Raw genomic sequence first — 22,313 nt, 5'->3', positions numbered from 1 at the left:
ATAATAAGGTTTTGATTCCATCAAAAATGTACCAAAAATATTATATTATTTCTCTTTTGAAGAAGAATGATTTCTTTTGACAATTGACATCATGATAGTGAACACTAATATAATGTTAATAAAAAAATTAATTAATAACATTGACACACACAATTATTTCTACAACGTTACAATCTCTTATTTCCATTAATATCTGATCTTTGAAATTAAATCTATTTAATGGCAATAAATGTTGTGTATTTCCTAAAATACCCTTGAATGTAAACATAGGTCCAAAGAAGGAAAAAAAAAAACAAGTGTAACAATGGCTATTCCATCTGCAAATGGAAGAAAGATTCAAGAAGATGAAGGGGTGGCTATTGTTAATGGAGGTGAGGAAGATGATATGGGATTTGACCCTTCTGCCCCTCCTCCATTCAGGGTGGCTGAGATCAGAGCTGCCATCCCTAAACATTGTTGGGTCAAGAATTCATGGAGGTCATTGGCATATGTCCTTAGGGACATTTTGGTCATTTCCTCTTTGGTTGCTCTTGCTGTGTACTTGAAGAACTTTACTTGGGTTTTCTGGCCACTCTATTGGGTTGCTCAAGGCACAATGTTTTGGGCACTCTTTGTTCTTGGTCATGATTGGTACAAATTTTTATTTCTTTTGATATATTTTTTAGTTATTTTAAATAGAAAATAATAAATCCATACCCACATGCTTAGTTGCTTACACTTTCAAAATCCTATAACTATTGTTTAATATTTATTTAATCAATTAATAGGAATTATCAATATAGAGGTGTACAATTAGTGGGGAACACAATATTTATCTTCTAGATGCTAATCGGAGGAGTTAACCGAACTTTTAAAGGGGACGATCTAGATTTTTGTCTAAAAATTACACTAAATCCGCCCTATACTTGTTTATTTTCCCAAGCTAGTTCCGGTTTGGGTAAAGAAATGTCAAAATTAGTTTTTCCCCAATCTTGTTTCCAAGTGGTAAAGGATCGGTTTGGTTCTTAACCAGTTCTGGTTTTTGATTGGTTAGGTTCGGTTTTAACTAGTTCCAAACCGCTTTTAACGAAAGGGTTCCCAACCCGATAACAAACGGTTCTTGCCAAACCAATTTCAATACGTTTCCGGTTTGGATTCCTGGTTACAAAATGTTTCTGAACCGGTTTTAAATCTTCATATTAATACCGGACAAAGATACGAATAAAATAAACATTAACAGAATCAAATCTTTTTAATAGGAGAGTCAGAGTTCTCTTTTCTGTTGTCTCTTTCTAAAAAAGTAATTTTATTAAGGAAAATAATAAAAATAATATTGTTTTAATTAGTAAAAGAGCTAGTACTCATGTTTGTATGTACCCATGTGTTTTTTGACAGTGGACATGGAAGTTTTTCCAACAGTTCAACCCTTAACAATATTGTGGGGCACTTTTTGCATTCTTCAATTCTTGTACCTTACCATGGCTGGTAAGTACAAATTACATTTTTACCCCTGTTTCGGTACGATGTACAACTAATATACAATGCTTTACAGGCGAATAAGTCATAGGACACACCATCAGAACCATGGGCATGTGGAGAACGATGAATCATGGGTTCCGGTAATATTAAATGCTATGTTTTGCAATATCATCGAGTCTTAGTTATGAAAATAATAAAGGACTATGTTATGCAAAATAATGCACTAAGACGAGTTGAGTAATAATTATTTTCATGATTTTTAGATTCCTGAGAAGACATACAAGGGGTTAGATGCTAAAACAAAGTTCTTTAGATTCAAAATCCCTTTCCCGATGTTCGCGTATCCACTTTACCTCGTGAGAACAAACACATTTGTATTGCATTATATTGTATTGTATTGTTTAATGGATCAAGGTAAAATAGATGGAAATGTGTTTTTGCGCGCGCAGATGAAGAGGAGCCCGGGGAAGAGTGGATCACATTTCAACCCCTATAGCGAGTTATTCTCACCGGATGAGAGACATTATATTGTGACATCTACCATATGTTGGGGAGTAATGGTTGTTTTGCTTGTCTATTTGGCCAATCTTGTAGGACCACTCCTCTTGTTCAACCTTTATGGCGTTCCTTATTTCGTAAGTTTCCTATTGTTTTTAGTGACTTATACCATTAGGAGATGTTTAAACGACTGAAATTCACCCCAATGGATAATCTAATCTAGAGGCATTGGCGGACCCAAGCTTTAGCTTGGGTGGGTGGGCGCCCTCCTTGAAAAAAAAATTTAGTGTATTTTCGAGGTAAAAATCCCGACTGCACCCCTTGAAAATTTGGTTGAACCCTTCGTTCACACACCAAGAAAATAATTTCTGGGTCCGCCACTGTCTAGAGGGAGTAGGTTAAACTAACAACATAAGATTTAAATTATGAGTTTTTTTTTGATACCACATACATAAGATAAAACAACAAATAATTAAAATTTAAATTAGTTGTATCATCAACATTTTGGTTTCTTTAATTAATTACTCGACTTTTATCAGACTCATTTTGGTACCATTTCAATTGTACGATGTACACTATGATTAAGTTTTTGAACCTTTATAAAAGCAATACAACTTTTTTTTTTTTTTGTATTAGTTAAAGGTGGTTTAGGAACTATTATGATAGTCACTGTGTTTTTGGAACTTCTTGTTACTTCTAAGCAGTTCATTAACCCTGTAAGCGAACTCAACAAGTACGCTTGGGTACGCTTGTTACTTTTATCAGACTCATTTCGGTATCATCTTTCTCTCTACAGATTTTTATAGCTTGGTTGGATATAGTAACATATTTGCATCACCATGGTTACGAGCAGAAGCTTCCTTGGTACCGTGGCAAGGTACTAACTTATTTAAAATAACCAATGTTTATGTTTTTCCGTTCAAGTTTGGTTTCATAATTTTAACGAGATAGATTTGAACAGGAATGGAATTATTTAAGGGGAGGGCTTACGACAGTAGATCGCGATTATGGATTACTTAACAACATTCACCATGACATCGGCACTCATGTCATTCATCACCTCTTCCCTCAAATCCCGCATTACCATTTAATCGAAGCTGTAAGTATTATTTGTGTCACACGTACATATTTTTATGGTCTGGTTGTGACATTGTGTGTATGGGTTGTGCAGACAAAGGCAGCTAAGCCAGTGCTCGGGAAGTACTATCGAGAGCCTAAAAAGTCTGGATTGATACCGGTACATTTGATAAATAACTTGACGAGAAGCATTCGACAAGACCATTTTGTTAGTGACGTTGGTGATATTGTTTACTATCAAACGGACGATGATATGATTGGAAAAAAGAGACAATGAAAACCCAAAATTTTGTGATTTATTTTTCAAGATGACTTAGAAGTATGATTATTGATACTTTATGTAGTTTTCTCTCTTTAGGAATTTTTCTAAACAAAAAAAATCATTGAGACATTTTTCTTGTTAATTGCATGATATGATGTTATAATACCCCAATTTTGATAACGTTGGGAAAAGCCTCTAAAACAATATGAATATTTGTAACATCTTTCTTTCACTAATTTTTTTTTTTACAATTTCGTACACTACTAGGCAAATGAGGATCATTGACGGCTTGTCACTTTTAGACGCTACCTTCGGGCTTCGGTAATCAACACTAATGGAATCCAGTTTAAACTCAAAAAAAGGAAAGTGTAAAAAAAGGTTGGTTGTTTGTCACACCATAACCTAGAGTAAAAGACTATCACCAAATGATTACTAATGGACACCTGACATGAGTAAGCCCGAATGTGGTTTTCTATAAGAATTCTTTGCTGGCGGAAAATCTGTCGATAATCTTTTGCTAAGTTAGTAATGATTGGATATTTAGTTATGATATAGAGTTTTTGTTAAGTTTGTTCTCTTAGGTTTTGTTTGGTAACATCGGTATTTGTTTGTTTTTTTTTATTAAAGTAATATTAAGTAAGCAAAAACCTTTCTTTGGAAATTGTTTAAGCTTCTTTTTGATATATCAATTTGAACTAAACTATATTGCATGGTCCCATTGATTAGTACTAACTAGTTGAACATAATCAAAGATGAATTGAATCCAATGGATGTGGTTTTAGCAAGTAGCAGATGATCTAAGTATCACTAATGGGAACTGTGAATTCAAAGTGCATGAGAAGCTTTATGAACTTGTACTTTTCGCCTTTTCTATTGTACAAAGGGACGCAACGTATGCCAGATCTCAACTCGGAAACAGGCAGGCAAGTTTGGCCTCCGAACTCGTGTTTCTTTGTAGTATCATTATCTTTAACCTCAATCCTTAACAAAGCCAATTCTGGGACTCTTATTGGAAATTCAAACACCTCATCCCATATCGGCCACCAATCATCCTCAATGGACTTAGTCTTATACATTCTTGGAGTTTTATCTTCCTCATATCCAGCAATTCCCACCTACAAGTATAAAATATCAACTACAGAATCTTTTTCATTTTTTAAACGTCCTCTAAAATTGAACCCATCTTGATTTATAAATAAAGAGTAAAATGCCATTTTCGTCCCTGAGGTTTGCCACTTTTGCGACTTTCATCCAAATGTTTGTTTTTCCGCATCTGGATCCAAAAGGTTTGAAATCTTGCCCTTTTCATTCGACTCATTAACTCCATCCATTTTTCTCCTTTAAATGAGGGACATTTCTGTCTTTTTAGACATTCTTTATTATAATAAAATACATTATAAGAAATAAAGATCCACATCTCTTAACTTTCTCCCCACCTTTTACTCATCACAAAAAATGTCTAAAAATGGATGGAGTTAACGAGTCGGATGAAAATGACAAGATTTTAAACCTTCTGGATCTAGATGCGGAGAAACAAACCTTTGGATGAAAGTCGCAAAAGTGGCCAAACCTCTGTTGGGGATCAGAAGGCATTTGTGCAGCGGAGTTGTTGACTGGATTCATATGATCATGCACGATTGAACCGAATTGAATAGGCATTATTTGAAAGGATGAATGATATGTGATGATGTTAATGGACAATTCAAACGACAGTAAGAATGTCTTGATAGCCGGACATATTGCCGGTAATACAATATATATATGCATTGTTTGGCGGTTGTTTTTGGCGGGTAACTGCCTCCAGCAGTTATTCGAAATCATTTACCCGCTTATCATCAGCCAATGCACCCTCCTATCATCTAATCGTTCGAGTACTTATAATACATAATTATCCTACTTAGTAAATCCGAATAAATACATGATTAACATAACTAAGTTTAATAAATATATCTAACATAACCCCCTTAAACTTGGTTATGTTTAAAAGTTTGCTCCATCACACTCCGGTTTGCTTCTTCGACTGCCCATCTAGCATAGTTAAAGTTAAACCGCTTTCTTTTCTTTCCTTGATTCCAATCATCGTCATCAACTCCAGCGAAGAGTGCAACTTGTCCTGAAACAGCAGATTGTGAGTAACCGTTATCTGCACTTCTTGCTTCTCTGTGAAAACCGGTGGATGACCCTCCTTCTTCATGCACTACCTTCTTGTCCTGCACATTCCCTTGTGTTGTTTTGTATTTATAATAGTATTCTAGGATATCAAGATACATGGCATAAATGACCCTCATGTAATCTCCATCATCGTAATCAAATCCTAGATCCTTTGCAATTGCAGGCCACAAATTTTCCGTAGTGACTTCCTTGTATCCACCGTCGATTGCCACCAGTATGTATAAACTTAACAAGTTTATCCTCTTCTTGTTTGGAGCAAATGGTGGAAGCGGTCTTGTGGTTAATCCCATATAATCATACAGGAACCATTTGACCATTTCCTCAAATTTCATCTCCAACATGTGTTTGTATTTAAACACAAATTCTCGATCATCAAGCAAATCCAGAAATGATTTGCAGTCAGCGAATTCATGGAATTCCATCTCTTTAACGATCATCATAGTCCAGTCGGGTTCTTGTGACGATAGATCCAGTTCTTCGAAATACGAATTCAAATATCTTTCCTTGAATTCATTATCATACATACTTTCTTTAATGATACCCTGTTTTTCTTTTAACCCAATTTCTTCCTCCTTCGTCAACCCACTAGCATCGTTCACGGAATTATCAACCGGAATAGAGAACATCGGATAAATTTTACAAGTATCACCGTTCTTGTTAACAGTGAATCCTTGCATTGTTAATTGATCCATGCTCAAAACATTTCGGTCTAATTCCGGAGAATAGAAAACACTTTGAATTCTCATAGTTTCGTTTCCAGTTTTGATTTCAACCGATCCAACCCCACGTGTAAACAGAAAATTGTTTTCCCCGGATTGTGTATCAACCCCGATAATATGTTTTATACGTTTGAATACGTTTAAATTTCCAGCCATATGGTGTTTAATAACAGAACTAACGTACCAAATATCGCTCCATAGCCCTCCTTCGGTACCCACTACAATCATCTCTTGATGATTACTACTATCTCTCCCTTGATTCTGTATTCCCATGTTCACCGCTTGCCGGATCAACTGCGTCGCTTCATCTGTTTCTTTCTTGTTACACGAGTAGATTTGATGCCCTGGTTGATGGCAGTAAAAGCATGTTTTCTCACGTTGAAATCGCTTGTTATTATTCTTCATTTCATCCGTGCAGTGTTGACAAGGCAACACAGTGGATGATGATTTGATTTCAACCTTCTTCTTCCCCGTTTCCGCTCTGATACCACTATGTTGGGGATCAGAAGGCATTTGTGCAGCGGAGTTGTTGACTGGATTCATATGATCATGCACGATTGAACCGAATTGAATAGGCATTATTTGAAAGGATGAATGATATGTGATGATGTTAATGGACAATTCAAACGACAGTAAGAATGTCTTGATAGCCGGACATATTGCCGGTAATACAATATATATATGCATTGTTTGGCGGTTGTTTTTGGCGGGTAACTGCCTCCAGCAGTTATTCGAAATCATTTACCCGCTTATCATCAGCCAATGCACCCTCCTATCATCTAATCGTTCGAGTACTTATAATACATAATTATCCTACTTAGTAAATCCGAATAAATACATGATTAACATAACTAAGTTTAATAAATATATCTAACATAACCCCCTTAAACTTGGTTATGTTTAAAAGTTTGCTCCATCACACTCCGGTTTGCTTCTTCGACTGCCCATCTAGCATAGTTAAAGTTAAACCGCTTTCTTTTCTTTCCTTGATTCCAATCATCGTCATCAACTCCAGCGAAGAGTGCAACTTGTCCTGAAACAGCAGATTGTGAGTAACCGTTATCTGCACTTCTTGCTTCTCTGTGAAAACCGGTGGATGACCCTCCTTCTTCATGCACTACCTTCTTGTCCTGCACATTCCCTTGTGTTGTTTTGTATTTATAATAGTATTCTAGGATATCAAGATACATGGCATAAATGACCCTCATGTAATCTCCATCATCGTAATCAAATCCTAGATCCTTTGCAATTGCAGGCCACAAATTTTCCGTAGTGACTTCCTTGTATCCACCGTCGATTGCCACCAGTATGTATAAACTTAACAAGTTTATCCTCTTCTTGTTTGGAGCAAATGGTGGAAGCGGTCTTGTGGTTAATCCCATATAATCATACAGGAACCATTTGACCATTTCCTCAAATTTCATCTCCAACATGTGTTTGTATTTAAACACAAATTCTCGATCATCAAGCAAATCCAGAAATGATTTGCAGTCAGCGAATTCATGGAATTCCATCTCTTTAACGATCATCATAGTCCAGTCGGGTTCTTGTGACGATAGATCCAGTTCTTCGAAATACGAATTCAAATATCTTTCCTTGAATTCATTATCATACATACTTTCTTTAATGATACCCTGTTTTTCTTTTAACCCAATTTCTTCCTCCTTCGTCAACCCACTAGCATCGTTCACGGAATTATCAACCGGAATAGAGAACATCGGATAAATTTTACAAGTATCACCGTTCTTGTTAACAGTGAATCCTTGCATTGTTAATTGATCCATGCTCAAAACATTTCGGTCTAATTCCGGAGAATAGAAAACACTTTGAATTCTCATAGTTTCGTTTCCAGTTTTGATTTCAACCGATCCAACCCCACGTGTAAACAGAAAATTGTTTTCCCCGGATTGTGTATCAACCCCGATAATATGTTTTATACGTTTGAATACGTTTAAATTTCCAGCCATATGGTGTTTAATAACAGAACTAACGTACCAAATATCGCTCCATAGCCCTCCTTCGGTACCCACTACAATCATCTCTTGATGATTACTACTATCTCTCCCTTGATTCTGTATTCCCATGTTCACCGCTTGCCGGATCAACTGCGTCGCTTCATCTGTTTCTTTCTTGTTACACGAGTAGATTTGATGCCCTGGTTGATGGCAGTAAAAGCATGTTTTCTCACGTTGAAATCGCTTGTTATTATTCTTCATTTCATCCGTGCAGTGTTGACAAGGCAACACAGTGGATGATGATTTGATTTCAACCTTCTTCTTCCCCGTTTCCGCTCTGATACCACTATGTTGGGGATCAGAAGGCATTTGTGCAGCGGAGTTGTTGACTGGATTCATATGATCATGCACGATTGAACCGAATTGAATAGGCATTATTTGAAAGGATGAATGATATGTGATGATGTTAATGGACAATTCAAACGACAGTAAGAATGTCTTGATAGCCGGACATATTGCCGGTAATACAATATATATATGCATTGTTTGGCGGTTGTTTTTGGCGGGTAACTGCCTCCAGCAGTTATTCGAAATCATTTACCCGCTTATCATCAGCCAATGCACCCTCCTATCATCTAATCGTTCGAGTACTTATAATACATAATTATCCTACTTAGTAAATCCGAATAAATACATGATTAACATAACTAAGTTTAATAAATATATCTAACATAACCCCCTTAAACTTGGTTATGTTTAAAAGTTTGCTCCATCACACTCCGGTTTGCTTCTTCGACTGCCCATCTAGCATAGTTAAAGTTAAACCGCTTTCTTTTCTTTCCTTGATTCCAATCATCGTCATCAACTCCAGCGAAGAGTGCAACTTGTCCTGAAACAGCAGATTGTGAGTAACCGTTATCTGCACTTCTTGCTTCTCTGTGAAAACCGGTGGATGACCCTCCTTCTTCATGCACTACCTTCTTGTCCTGCACATTCCCTTGTGTTGTTTTGTATTTATAATAGTATTCTAGGATATCAAGATACATGGCATAAATGACCCTCATGTAATCTCCATCATCGTAATCAAATCCTAGATCCTTTGCAATTGCAGGCCACAAATTTTCCGTAGTGACTTCCTTGTATCCACCGTCGATTGCCACCAGTATGTATAAACTTAACAAGTTTATCCTCTTCTTGTTTGGAGCAAATGGTGGAAGCGGTCTTGTGGTTAATCCCATATAATCATACAGGAACCATTTGACCATTTCCTCAAATTTCATCTCCAACATGTGTTTGTATTTAAACACAAATTCTCGATCATCAAGCAAATCCAGAAATGATTTGCAGTCAGCGAATTCATGGAATTCCATCTCTTTAACGATCATCATAGTCCAGTCGGGTTCTTGTGACGATAGATCCAGTTCTTCGAAATACGAATTCAAATATCTTTCCTTGAATTCATTATCATACATACTTTCTTTAATGATACCCTGTTTTTCTTTTAACCCAATTTCTTCCTCCTTCGTCAACCCACTAGCATCGTTCACGGAATTATCAACCGGAATAGAGAACATCGGATAAATTTTACAAGTATCACCGTTCTTGTTAACAGTGAATCCTTGCATTGTTAATTGATCCATGCTCAAAACATTTCGGTCTAATTCCGGAGAATAGAAAACACTTTGAATTCTCATAGTTTCGTTTCCAGTTTTGATTTCAACCGATCCAACCCCACGTGTAAACAGAAAATTGTTTTCCCCGGATTGTGTATCAACCCCGATAATATGTTTTATACGTTTGAATACGTTTAAATTTCCAGCCATATGGTGTTTAATAACAGAACTAACGTACCAAATATCGCTCCATAGCCCTCCTTCGGTACCCACTACAATCATCTCTTGATGATTACTACTATCTCTCCCTTGATTCTGTATTCCCATGTTCACCGCTTGCCGGATCAACTGCGTCGCTTCATCTGTTTCTTTCTTGTTACACGAGTAGATTTGATGCCCTGGTTGATGGCAGTAAAAGCATGTTTTCTCACGTTGAAATCGCTTGTTATTATTCTTCATTTCATCCGTGCAGTGTTGACAAGGCAACACAGTGGATGATGATTTGATTTCAACCTTCTTCTTCCCCGTTTCCGCTCTGATACCACTATGTTGGGGATCAGAAGGCATTTGTGCAGCGGAGTTGTTGACTGGATTCATATGATCATGCACGATTGAACCGAATTGAATAGGCATTATTTGAAAGGATGAATGATATGTGATGATGTTAATGGACAATTCAAACGACAGTAAGAATGTCTTGATAGCCGGACATATTGCCGGTAATACAATATATATATGCATTGTTTGGCGGTTGTTTTTGGCGGGTAACTGCCTCCAGCAGTTATTCGAAATCATTTACCCGCTTATCATCAGCCAATGCACCCTCCTATCATCTAATCGTTCGAGTACTTATAATACATAATTATCCTACTTAGTAAATCCGAATAAATACATGATTAACATAACTAAGTTTAATAAATATATCTAACAACCTCAGGGATGAAAATGGCATTTTACTCAAACATAAAATTTCTTCCTAAAATGACCCATTTCAAGGTGAACCATTTTGGTGACCACCACTAAACTGATACTTTTTTTAAAACAGCCCGTTTTAATCCTAACCCGTTTTGACCTTTTACCCAACCCGACCCATTTTATCAGGCTTAATTGCAGTTTAGCATTTCAAATCATTGTGCTCACTTTTGCATAGAAGTCTGGTGGGGAACAGTAATCAAAGTGAGCATGATGAAACTCCAAATGCCATCCTTCTCCCATGTAAACTTTAACCTGTTCAGTAACACACGCGCGCGCACACAGAGTCAATATACGGGCATGGAAATGGACACCGGTGTTTGTTTTTGTACTTAAAAATTTTCAACCAACCTTCAAAATTTTCTTGACTTCATGAGGATAAAATGTTGGATCACCCTCACATAAAAACTTCGGTTTCTTGACATAGCCACAACCCTTGTTGGCTCTGAACATACCTTGCATCAACCACAGATTCTTTCCGTATCCCTGCAAGCAAGGGATCGTGCGTGTAAATAGTTGAAAACTTTTCGGATTTTCTTATCTGAGTTTTTATAAAAGGTAGCAACACATACGAAAACACCTACCTGCATGTTAAACGCAACCATTTGTGCTCCATGCTTCCAACCATGATATGCATTGTAATTAGACGAATCAAGACGTGTCCCCTTTGGGTACACCCTCAGTATATTATTCTGCGTAAATCTAGGCCCGTGATCATTAACAATTACGAAACAATATCAAGGGCCATTTTGAGTAAAATGCCATTTCGTCCCTGAGGTTTGGCCAGTTTTGCGACTTTCATCCAAAGGTTTGAAATCTTGCCATTTTCATCTTGCTTGTTAACTCCATCCATTTTTCTCCGTTAAGTCAGGGGTATTTTCGTCTTTTTTGTTAACTTAAAGGGCAATTCGGTCTTTTCACTCTATGTAAAAAGACCGAATACCCCTGAAAAAGACCAAAATTGCCCTTTCAGTTGACAAAAAATTTAACGGAGAAAAATGGATGAAGTTAACGAACCGGATGAAAATGACAAGATTACAAACCTTTTGGATCCAGATGCGGAAAAACAAACCTTTGAATGAAAGTCGTAAAACTGGTCAAACCTCAGGGACGAAAATGGCATTTTACTTGGCCATTTTGCTTAAAAAAATAACTAAAATCGGTCAAATTTCTATTTTAACAAAATAAAAATTTGACCAAAAGTAGTAATGTTTATGCATGTAGCCTATTAAATAACATGTTTATTCTGGTGTAGAACAAAAAAAATCTTTATTCTTTAACACTCAATTGGTAGTTTCCAGTATTAAAAATTTTAATAATCTGAACATAAATTTATTTAATTCAAGAAAGATTCGGGTTATACTCGTCATCATTCTTGTATGAATCTGATGTACCTCTCAATCTGGTGTCCATGTTCTTTGCAAGCTTCTACAAGCTCTTGTTCACTCAAGCTAAGACGTCTGACGTTATTTGGGTCAACACGTAGCGAATCCTGCAAGTCTCCTTGATGTTTGACCGCATGGATAGCGATTAAATCCCTGTATTCAGGGACTTCACCCTGCATTTCTATCTCCTCATGCTTACTGTTTTCATCGGAATCATCTTTGCTTTGGAAGCAGTTGAAACTTGTAGCAAACGATACATTCTACCGCAATAAATGAATCAACAAATCAAACTACCACACACTACATTGTTGATTGTTATGTACAACTATAGTTTCATTGAATCTACCTTTTGAGGTGTATTAGTCTCTGACTCCATTGACTCATTTGGTGGCTTTGTTGAGATGACAATCTTTCGTTTTAGATCGGCAGGTGAAGGAAGTTTGGTAAGTTTAGAATCTTTTTTTGGTTGAACCAGCATATCTCCAAATGTGTTTTTGACCATCTACATCAAGAGTTACGCTTTCAGAAACAAGTTATCGCTATGGTACACACGTTCAAAACCGATCATCATCATAAAACATGAACAGAATGCATTAATAGTTTTACACACAATAGCCACTTTGGCCCGTAGACTTCTGTTGAGATGATCTTCAAAAGTGATAATAACTGGATAGTCCGAAGAATAGAATGCATACTCCTTGATAACGTTCAAACATTTCCTTAGTTTAACAGAGGAGGTCAGAGTCCTTTATAGAAAGAAAAACAAAATCACAAAAAAAATATCAATCATTGAAGGGTATATACAAAAACTAGTCATATTAAGATTCTAATTTTAGTAAAATAATCAACTTCGGTTTGATTTCTGTTTTGGGCAAGTAACTTATTTTAGGCCTTAAAAAACCAACAATTTTTAATACTACTGTTGGTTACTTTTATAAGCAATTATCCGTAAAATAATCAACTGCATACCTTCCATGACAAACATTTACATCAGTGTTGGTTGAATTGGGCCAGAGATCCAGCTCAATACCTCTTACACCTTTCTGTAGAGCCCTTATGATAGGCCTAACACTGCTGTCACTTGTGAACTGGTTACCAGTTAAGTAAGTATTGTGGCTGGTATATATATAATAATGAGAAATTGGAGATTTCATGTCATCAAGAATGGGCTGAGATAAGTAAAAGAAAATCTAATAAGAAACAAGAAGTGTAATAATAATTATAATAGTATAAACTATTAGAAGAATATTACACTAAGAGGGTGATTGAAATCGCTAAAGAGAAATTGAAGGAGATCGAGGCCTTTGTGGTGCAGGAGATTGTGATGCTTTGCTTTTTCAAATATGGCATGAGGGTCTTCATCAGATTGTCCTTGCATTTCTTTCAAGAAATCATTAAGATTTCTAACGTTCATCTTACCATTTTCCGAATAGTTATTAATCACTTGTTTGATATCATCTGGAAGCACATCCCTTTTTGGCCTAAAATGTCTCAAGAAACAACCAAATACTTCAAAAGGTTGCATAATCTATACAAGATAATAAGTAAATTACACAATGCACAACGATTCTGCTATTTATCTTCCCTGTGGCTTAAGTAGGCAATACGCATGCATGAATATATGCGTGGAACACTAAATATATGGAAAAGATTGCTTCCAGTGATTATAAAAGAATGGGGTATGGTATCAAAAAGGGGAACGATACTTTAAACATTCTAACTTCATTAATATTGCTAATTCGAAAAGTATTCTAGATTCTGTTCTTTTGCTTCTCTGTCTGTCCAAAGAATATTATGTGCATACAATAAAAGTTATAAAACATCATTGTATACGTTAGAAGTGGAAATAAAATGGATCAGGAAAGAACATGAGATGTGGTAATATATAGGTATGGACCATATAATGTGTCTTATCTCCTTTTGATTGCTAAGTTGTACTTTTACTGAACAAAATTTAATCGATTTTTTTTTTTCACAATATATACAGATGTTTTATTTCAAAATTGAAATATTACAATTCTTTCCCGATTTCCAAAAATAAATAATGATCTAGTCTACATTAATAATACATATTTTATATGAACTCAAACCGCATGAGTAACCTTGCTGATGCATATTGATCACCTTTGCGGTTACATAGTGGGATTGCACGGATTCCTGGCCTCAACTCTGAAACAGGCAGGCACAGTTGGCCAGCAAACGTATCTTTTTCAGGCACGTTGCTATCATGCACTTCAATTCTTAGTAAAGCTAACTCTGGAACGGCTAATGGAAATGTAAACTCTTCATTCCAGACAGGTGTCCAGCTGTCGTCCTTAATCTTGGTCCTTTTCATAATGTTATCAACAGACGCTCCAGCAATACCAACCCTGGTGTAGAAATCTGGAGGGGAGTATTTATCGAAATGAGATTTCTTAAAATCCAAATGCCATCCATCGCCCATATAAATTTTCACCTGTTAGAAACACATGACAATGTGAGAAGAAGAATTATTTCAAGTAAAGCAGGTGGTATCTTTATTCTGAATAACATTAACCTTTAAGGATGTCTTGGGTGGAAGCTTTGCTTTTGGATCAAACACCTCATTCTTAGACATCAAAAAATCCGGTTTTTTCACATAACCACAATTCCCGTTAGCTCTGAACATTCCATGCATTAACCAGAGTGATCTACCATATCCCTGCATTATATATGAAATCTAGACATTAGTTACTAACTTACTAATAATAATTCTTGATTGAGAAATTGTAGAAGTAGAAACAAATGCTGACCTGCATATTAAATGCAACCATCTGAGCTCCATGTAGCCAACAAATTAGCGGCTTGTAATTGGAGGACGTAATACGAGTTCCTTTGGGATAAATCCTAAGAATATTCTTCTCTGTGAACCTGACACACAAATATTCACAAGTACGTATAAGTACACAAATTCACAACTCAAAGTCAAAGCATGAGGGTAAAGTTCCTACTGCTTGCATAATATAATTAGATGTCGCAAGCGGAGCGTGGTTAGATAACATGTCAACACATGACCTTTTTTAGTATGGTTCGTACGGGTACACTGGCAAACAATCTTTTGTTTACTTATCAGTTCTTTTTCAATTATTAATGCGTAAATACATCTATAATTCGGCTATACCTCACCACATCCTGTCCATGATTTTCTGCAGCCTTTTCAAGTGCTTGTTCTGCCAAACTTAGGCGTCTAACTTTGTCCTTTTCAACTTTAAGTGCATCCTTTAATCCTTTTTTGGGTTTGCCAGCATGAATCGCAATTAGCTTCTTGTAAACAGGAGACGAAGAGGGTTTATTTCCCTTTAACAAATCTTCAGTCTCAACATCTTGGTCACTGCAGTCACTTCCAGACTGCCACAAATAGCACACAAATTCAGTTAAGAGTTGTTTGTTATATAAGAAATGAAAATAATATAAATGTCTGAATGTGTCTTGTTGTTCACCAAACCTTAGAACTTCCGTCTTCACTCCAAGCATCATCACCGTCATCAACATAAAAAACCTGTCTCTTTTCTGAACTACTACATTTAACATCTTCGGCTTCAACGCACTCTTTTGGAGGTTTTGTTGAAATCAGGATTCGATTTTTCAAGTTTTCAGGTGTCGGGAGTTCTTCAAGGTTATCTGATTCTGGGGAAAATAGCATCGACCCAAATGTTTCAGTGACCATCTACAAGAAAAGTGAATAGAAACATGAACAATATGAACATGTGATACAGATTTCCATTTCACAAGATAAAAAAGAGTATTCACCTTAGCTACTTTGGCTTGAAGATCAGATGTAAGGTGATCTTCAAATGTTATGATGACTGGATAAGGAGAAGCCACAAATGCATACTCTTTGATTGCTTTTAAACACTCCATGAGGTTTACTGGGCTTGTCAGGGTCCTGCATATATAAGTACACAGCTTAGACATGTACACCAAAAAATAATAAAGAAATACTAAACTTATAGCCCCGTTAGATAATCAGTTTTCAGTTTTGTTTAAGGGCCCAAACAATCATATATCAGCAGTATGCGTTATCCAAAGAAATACTAAACTTTTGCCTACGGACATGAAAGTAGGTTTCATACCTTCCATGAAGAACATGAATATCATCTTTTGATGAGTTAGGCCATAGATCAAGTTCAATGACTCTCACGCCTCGTTTAAGTGCTTTGATGATCGGTTTTTCACTAGAACTACTACTTAATTGGTTCCCAGTCAAGTATGAATTGTGGCCGGTGTATATAAAGTAATGAGACAAGGGAGCAGTCATATCCTGGTGAACCTAAAAATTGTAACCAATGTTTTAGCAACTATCAATGCACATTCGTTGTAAAATCAACATTCAAATTGCTCAAAAGTAAAATCCAAACACAGACGTTAACTAATCATAACTTAGCTTCCAATTTCTCATTTCTTATTACTAATTTTCTATCATTACCTAAAATAAAACTGTCATTTTCTACATAAACCCTAGCACTGATACAGACTTAATACAACTCACCTACATAAACCCTAGCACTGATACTGACATACAGACTTAATACAATTCACAATTAGCACAATCAATGACAAAATCGAAGATACCTGAGATCTAATTGGAGGAATAAGCTCAGATGTTACCTAATCATAACCTAGCTTTCAATTTCTCATTCCTCATTAGTAATTTTCTTTTCTTATCTAAAATGAAATTGTCATATTCTACATACACCCTTGCACTGATACACACTAAATAAAATTCACAATTAAACAAATAATCAACACAATCACTAACAGAATCGAATATACCTGAGATCTAACTAGAAGATTAAGCTCAGATGTTAACTAATCATAACCTAACTTTCAGTTTCTCATTCCTTATCAGTAATTCTCTATTATTACCTAAAATGAAACTATCATTTTCTACATGAACCCTAGCACTGATACAGACTAAATAAAATTCATAATTAAACACACAATTAACACAATCACTGACAAAATCGATCATACCTGAGATCTAATCGGCGGATTAAGCTCAGTACTGAACAAAAAATCATGAAAATCTTCCAACGAGAGAGATCTCCTGCTAATCGACCTTTCTAGAAGCTTCCGCTTGCTAACTATCTGATCAACAATCCTTTCAGCATCGGAAAGCAAATCGGCGTCATCTCCGCCGTGATTATCCTCCAGAAAGCGCCGGAGCTGATCTGCCGTCATGCGAATTCCGTCGCCGGAATACTTGTTGAACGCTGATATGACGTCAGCCGGTGGATCAGGCTGTGTTGCTTTGAATTTTCTGATGAAACAATAGCATACTCTGTAGTTCCCCATCACCATATCTATAAGTTTGTAAGATATTTGTTGGTGGTGGATTAGGGTTAATGAGGATTTGGATGAGTGTGTATATATAGGTGATCGGCGATTGAGGTTCACGCCACATGTTTGTTTCACGCGGTGATGACATAAAGCACACGCTAATTACACTACTTTTGCAGATTCGTAGATAGTGCTATGAGAGAGAGTAGGGGGGGGGGGGGGGGGGGTTGGTTTCGTTATTCTGTTTTGTATCGTTAAATTGCTGTCACCGAATGAGTCAATTCGAAAGGTTGAACTATTCGCTTCCCGCCTTTTTTTATATTATATGGACAAGACCTATTAAAAGGGTCGGTAAATGCACACCCTTGATGAATTATGATAACCTCTCCTTGTGAATTTGCTCGGTGCCACTCTAATGGTGTGGATTAGGGATGAGGATATGGTATCCGGTAGTCAAATCAAATCGGTACCATACTGGTATCGGTATTGAATTGCACCGTATTAAGTCATTTTCGATACCCATTTTTTGCGTTTCTCCAAATTGGCATTTTGGGTTGATATACCCTCAAATATTGTACCGTATCAGTACCGTACCGAGCACTTTTGGTATTGGTACCCATTTTTTGTGATTTTTTGGATCTATACTTTCGGTATTAATACGGTACCGAACTCATCCCTGGTGTGGATTTCGGTACCACTCTGCCACCTCAGCTCGTCTTTTAATTTTTCGATTTTTTTATCCCAACATCACGTGGCCTTTGGCTACTTGATGTGGTTTAACCACAATTTAAAAATCCGGTTTTTATACCGTACCGGATTTGGTTTAGAAACGGTTTGACCGGGTGTATTGGACAGTTTAACCAGACCGTTCAACCGGCCGGTTTGAACCGGTTTTTAAAACATTGGGTCTAACTAAAAAGTGCATAACGCCCTGCCACGTATTGGCTTTAACCAACCCATAATATTGTACTCGCTCATGGTTAATTTGGCTGACTGATTTTTACAATATGGTAGTTTCAACAAATTTTGTTTTTTACATTTCTTCTTAGACGCTTAGCCTCTAGTGTTAGGGATTCGGGTACTGATCAACACATAAAACACTAACAATACTGCAAGAGAAAAATAATAAACGAAGATGACACGCGAGATTTACGTGGTTCGGTCGGCTAACCTACGTCCACGGGCTGCAACTAGGATACTTTTATTATTGCTTTCTGCCTCACTCGTGATGAGAATATTAGAAGTACAAGACCAAATATAAATACATACAAGATTAGGGTTTTCTACTTGTTCACCAAGAAAACTAACATGGGCTATAACTAAAACAAAACGGGTCAAGCCTTTTAATCTTCTAATCATTTGCTCCGTAGTTTTCTAGAACCAGGCCCAAAACAATCGAGCCTCCACATTAAACCTAACATCTAGTAGGTATATGGTTTCACTGTTTTGGGTATCAATACTATGGATTTCAACCTAAATGGTTTCGTTTCCAACCAATCAGTAGTTTATAGTAAAGGTCGTGTTATTAACACTTCGGCTGATATCGTGCTAATTTTGGTATGGAAGTTATGCATGAACGTAAAGCTCATAATTTTCCTCTAGACTTAGCTACTAATGAAGCTCCATTTACAGATGGGTTATCCAAAAAGTCAGAATACAAAGCCCTGCCCTGGCTGACACCGTTGCCGAATTGACCTGGTTAAAATCCCCTATTAAAGAACTAGGAGTAGACACGAAAATTGCTCAAACTTTCTGGTGTGACAATCTTAGTGCAACCCATCTCTGTGCAAATCCCGTGTTCCATGCCCGAACAAAAAATGTTGAACTCGATTTTAACTTTGTAAGAGAAGTTGCATGTACAATTTATATCTACAATAGATCAGATCACAACCATGTTTACAAAACCACTATTAACTCATATATTTGTGATTTTACATTCCAAACTATCTATTGAGCCGGGGTCTCCCTGGAAGCAGCCTCTCTATTCCTACGGTGTAAAGGTAAGGCTGTCTATATCTTACCTTCTCAAACCTGCCTTAGCTTTGTTATTAGTAAGATTTACTGAGTATGATGATGACGATATTCCAAACTACCTAGTGAAACTTGAGAATAGATAGTGCAATTATGACTATGTATATAAATCCTATTGCAACCCTAATCATTACACACTAATATAAACAATTTGAGAACCGCCTCCGCTCGGATATGTGATTGGGTTTCATTTTTGTATTGATATATAATAGAGTTAATTACACAAATGGGTCCTGTGGTTTATACATAATTTTGTATTTGGGTAATAACTTCTTTTTTTAACAGGTTTAGGTTCTATAGTTTCAATTTTGTAACACCTTTGGGTACTAACACTAAAATTAGTTAATTAATGACTAAAATACCCTTGCATTTTTTTTATCAAATGTAACACATTTGGGTACTAACACCTAATTTTATTTAAGTTTAAATTAATTTTACAAAATCTATTTTTTTTATTTTCATTATTTTATTATATCTCTTAATTAACATAAACTCTATTTATTTTTTTTATTTTCATATTTTTATTTGTTTCTTATTTAACATAAAATCTACTTGTTACACCAGTACTTTTTTAAATAGATTTTTTAAATAAAATCCACTAGCTATATAGTTTTATGTAAATTAAATTTTCGTTTTCAATTTTGGATTGAAATGATTGATAATAATAAATATCTTTCATGTAAAAAAATTTAAGCCTTTTTTTAACTCGTTTTTTGTTCATTTACATTTTACTATTTTAGAAAGATATTTAATTTACATAAAACTATATAGCTAGGTATTTTAGATAAAACTATATAGCTAGGTATTTTAGATAAAACTAACAAAATTTAAGCCTTTTTTAACTCGTTTTTTTTTTTTTTTGTAAAATAGATATTTAATTTACATAAAACTATATAGCTAGTAGATTTTACTGGTGCAACTAGTAGATTTTATGTAAATTAAATATCTTTCTAAAATAGTAAAATGTAAATGAACAGAAAACGAGTTAAAAATGGCTTAATTTTTTTTACATGAAAGATATTTATTATTATTATTATTATTATTATTATTATTATTATTATTATTATTATTATTATTATTATTATTATTATCAATCATATATATCCAAAATTCAAAACGAGTAAGGTTTACATTATTTAAAACTAGTAAGAAATTTAATTTACATAAAACTATATAGCTAGTAGATTTTATTTAAAAAATCTATTTAAAAAAATACTGGTGTAACAAGTAGATTTTATGTTAAATAAGAAATTTAATAAAAATATGATAATAAAAAAATAAATAGACTTTATGTTAATTAAGAGATATAATAAAAAGATGAAAATAAAAAAAATAAATAGATTTTGTAAAATTGATTTAAACTTAAATAAAATTAGGTGTTAGTACCCAAACGTGTTACATTGATAAATTTAAAAAAAATGCAAGGGTATTTTAGTCATTAATTAACTAATTTTGGTGTTAGTACCCAAATGTGTTATAAAATTGAAACCATAGAACCTAAATCTGTTAAAATAAAAAGTTAGTACCCAAAGGCGAAATTAGATATAAACCACAGGACCCATTTGTGTAATTAACTCTATATAATATAAACCATATATTACAATTTGCTTGCCGTGTTTCCTTTTCTTAATAAGGTAGAACATTTTGGTTGTTTCTTGCTCTCTCTCTTTTTCACATGAATGGTCAATATCAAATTTATAGGAGAGCATGATTCTGAAAGTATGACAAATTGACAACCATCATATTTTCTTTTAATTGATTGAGTTCATACCTGCGAAAATGACGGCAAAACATTCCCCATATTGTTATAATATAAATAATTACATATCTAAATTTATAAATAAATTATAGGCAACAATGGACTTGATTTCAAACTATTTTGATTATTTGAGGTTAATAAATTAGTAAATTACACAGATTGTAGTAAATTCACATCTCATTTTTAGTTATTTTCTTTTTGAGAAATTATCTATATGATTAATGATCCTCATTGTTTGCCAACTCATTTCAGTTATTTTCTTTTTGAGAAATTAGTATATGGTCCCACTTGTTTGCCAACACATTTGGTTTTTAGAATGGATGAAAGATTGTTTTTTTAAGTGACATTTTGAAAAGATAATACTGTATTACATTATTACTACCCCTGTAATGGATGGTCTTTGTTATTGTGGGTCTGGACTAATTTTGGCACACACACTGTTGTCATGATCACCAATCCCATGGTCATTGGGTTAGTAAATTGAATGACCATTTATTTTTAGACGTTAGGGTGTAAGGAGTGGTTAAACACTTGAGAGTGGCAAACTAAAAAATCAACCAATGAGAGTGTGCCATGTCAAAGTGGTAAACTATGCTCAAAAGTGTTGGCAATGGTTAGACACTTGGTGAAGTGGTAAACTATTTAAAAAAAAAGGAAAAATGTGTGATTGGTTGAGATTGGAATGGACCCCACCCCACACTACCCTCTCTCTCTCACACTACCCTCTCTCTCTCTCATGATTCCCGAGCGGCAAGCCTACACCGATTGATCAACGAAACCGAGCGGCAAAGGGCTCGGCGGCGGTGTTGCCGCGCGGTAAAAGCCTTTGCCGTCACCCTTTGCCGCACCACACCGGACACCCTTAAACTTTAAAAAATGACAATTTTACCCTTAGGATGGATGGTCTTTGTTTTTTTAGACCCGGACTGATTTGGGCACACCTTGTGTCGCCTTCATCACCGATGCCATGGTTAATGCATTTGTTTTCGGACCATTTGGTTTTTTACCTTAAAATCTTAAAATGTTCTAAATAGAGGATGGTCTTTGTTTTTGCGGGTGACACGTAGACTGATTTTGGCACACTCTGTGATCTAGCTACGAAACCAAGACCATA

At 35.4% G+C, this 22,313-nt stretch overlaps 3 protein-coding genes across 3 annotated transcripts; 1 reads left to right on the top strand and 2 right to left on the bottom strand.

The window, feature by feature from the left end:
• Positions 1-277: 277 nt before the first annotated feature.
• Positions 278-3,372, top strand: LOC110878910 (omega-3 fatty acid desaturase, endoplasmic reticulum). The gene is made up of 8 exons (XM_022127301.2): positions 278-630; positions 1,375-1,464; positions 1,532-1,598; positions 1,722-1,814; positions 1,908-2,093; positions 2,753-2,833; positions 2,918-3,055; positions 3,128-3,372. The coding sequence occupies exons 1-8, from the start codon at positions 305-307 to the stop codon at positions 3,308-3,310; spliced, it is 1,164 nt and encodes a 387-aa protein (XP_021982993.1). The 5' UTR covers positions 278-304; the 3' UTR covers positions 3,311-3,372.
• A 626-nt stretch (positions 3,373-3,998) lies between these two features.
• On the bottom strand, positions 3,999-13,761 carry LOC110878909 (phosphoinositide phospholipase C 2). The gene is made up of 9 exons (XM_022127300.2): positions 13,364-13,761; positions 13,081-13,280; positions 12,722-12,857; positions 12,458-12,613; positions 12,121-12,371; positions 11,311-11,428; positions 11,078-11,212; positions 10,895-10,981; positions 3,999-4,410 (listed from the first exon to the last, which is right to left on the bottom strand). The coding sequence occupies exons 1-9, from the start codon at positions 13,634-13,636 to the stop codon at positions 4,093-4,095; spliced, it is 1,674 nt and encodes a 557-aa protein (XP_021982992.1). The 5' UTR covers positions 13,637-13,761; the 3' UTR covers positions 3,999-4,092.
• Positions 13,762-14,054: 293 nt separating this feature from the next.
• Positions 14,055-17,623, bottom strand: LOC110878908 (phosphoinositide phospholipase C 4). Its single transcript, XM_022127298.2, has 8 exons — positions 17,104-17,623; positions 16,203-16,399; positions 15,880-16,015; positions 15,575-15,796; positions 15,251-15,477; positions 14,883-15,000; positions 14,648-14,791; positions 14,055-14,566 (listed from the first exon to the last, which is right to left on the bottom strand). The coding sequence occupies exons 1-8, from the start codon at positions 17,428-17,430 to the stop codon at positions 14,186-14,188; spliced, it is 1,752 nt and encodes a 583-aa protein (XP_021982990.1). The 5' UTR covers positions 17,431-17,623; the 3' UTR covers positions 14,055-14,185.
• Between the last annotated feature and the right edge of the window lie 4,690 nt (positions 17,624-22,313).

This window comes from Helianthus annuus, chromosome 6 (genome assembly GCF_002127325.2).
Source record: "Helianthus annuus cultivar XRQ/B chromosome 6, HanXRQr2.0-SUNRISE, whole genome shotgun sequence".
NCBI classification, from domain to species: domain Eukaryota; kingdom Viridiplantae; phylum Streptophyta; class Magnoliopsida; order Asterales; family Asteraceae; genus Helianthus; species Helianthus annuus.
The sequence above is the reverse complement of the archived record's forward strand: the minus strand, read 5'-3'. Positions and strand labels throughout refer to the sequence as shown.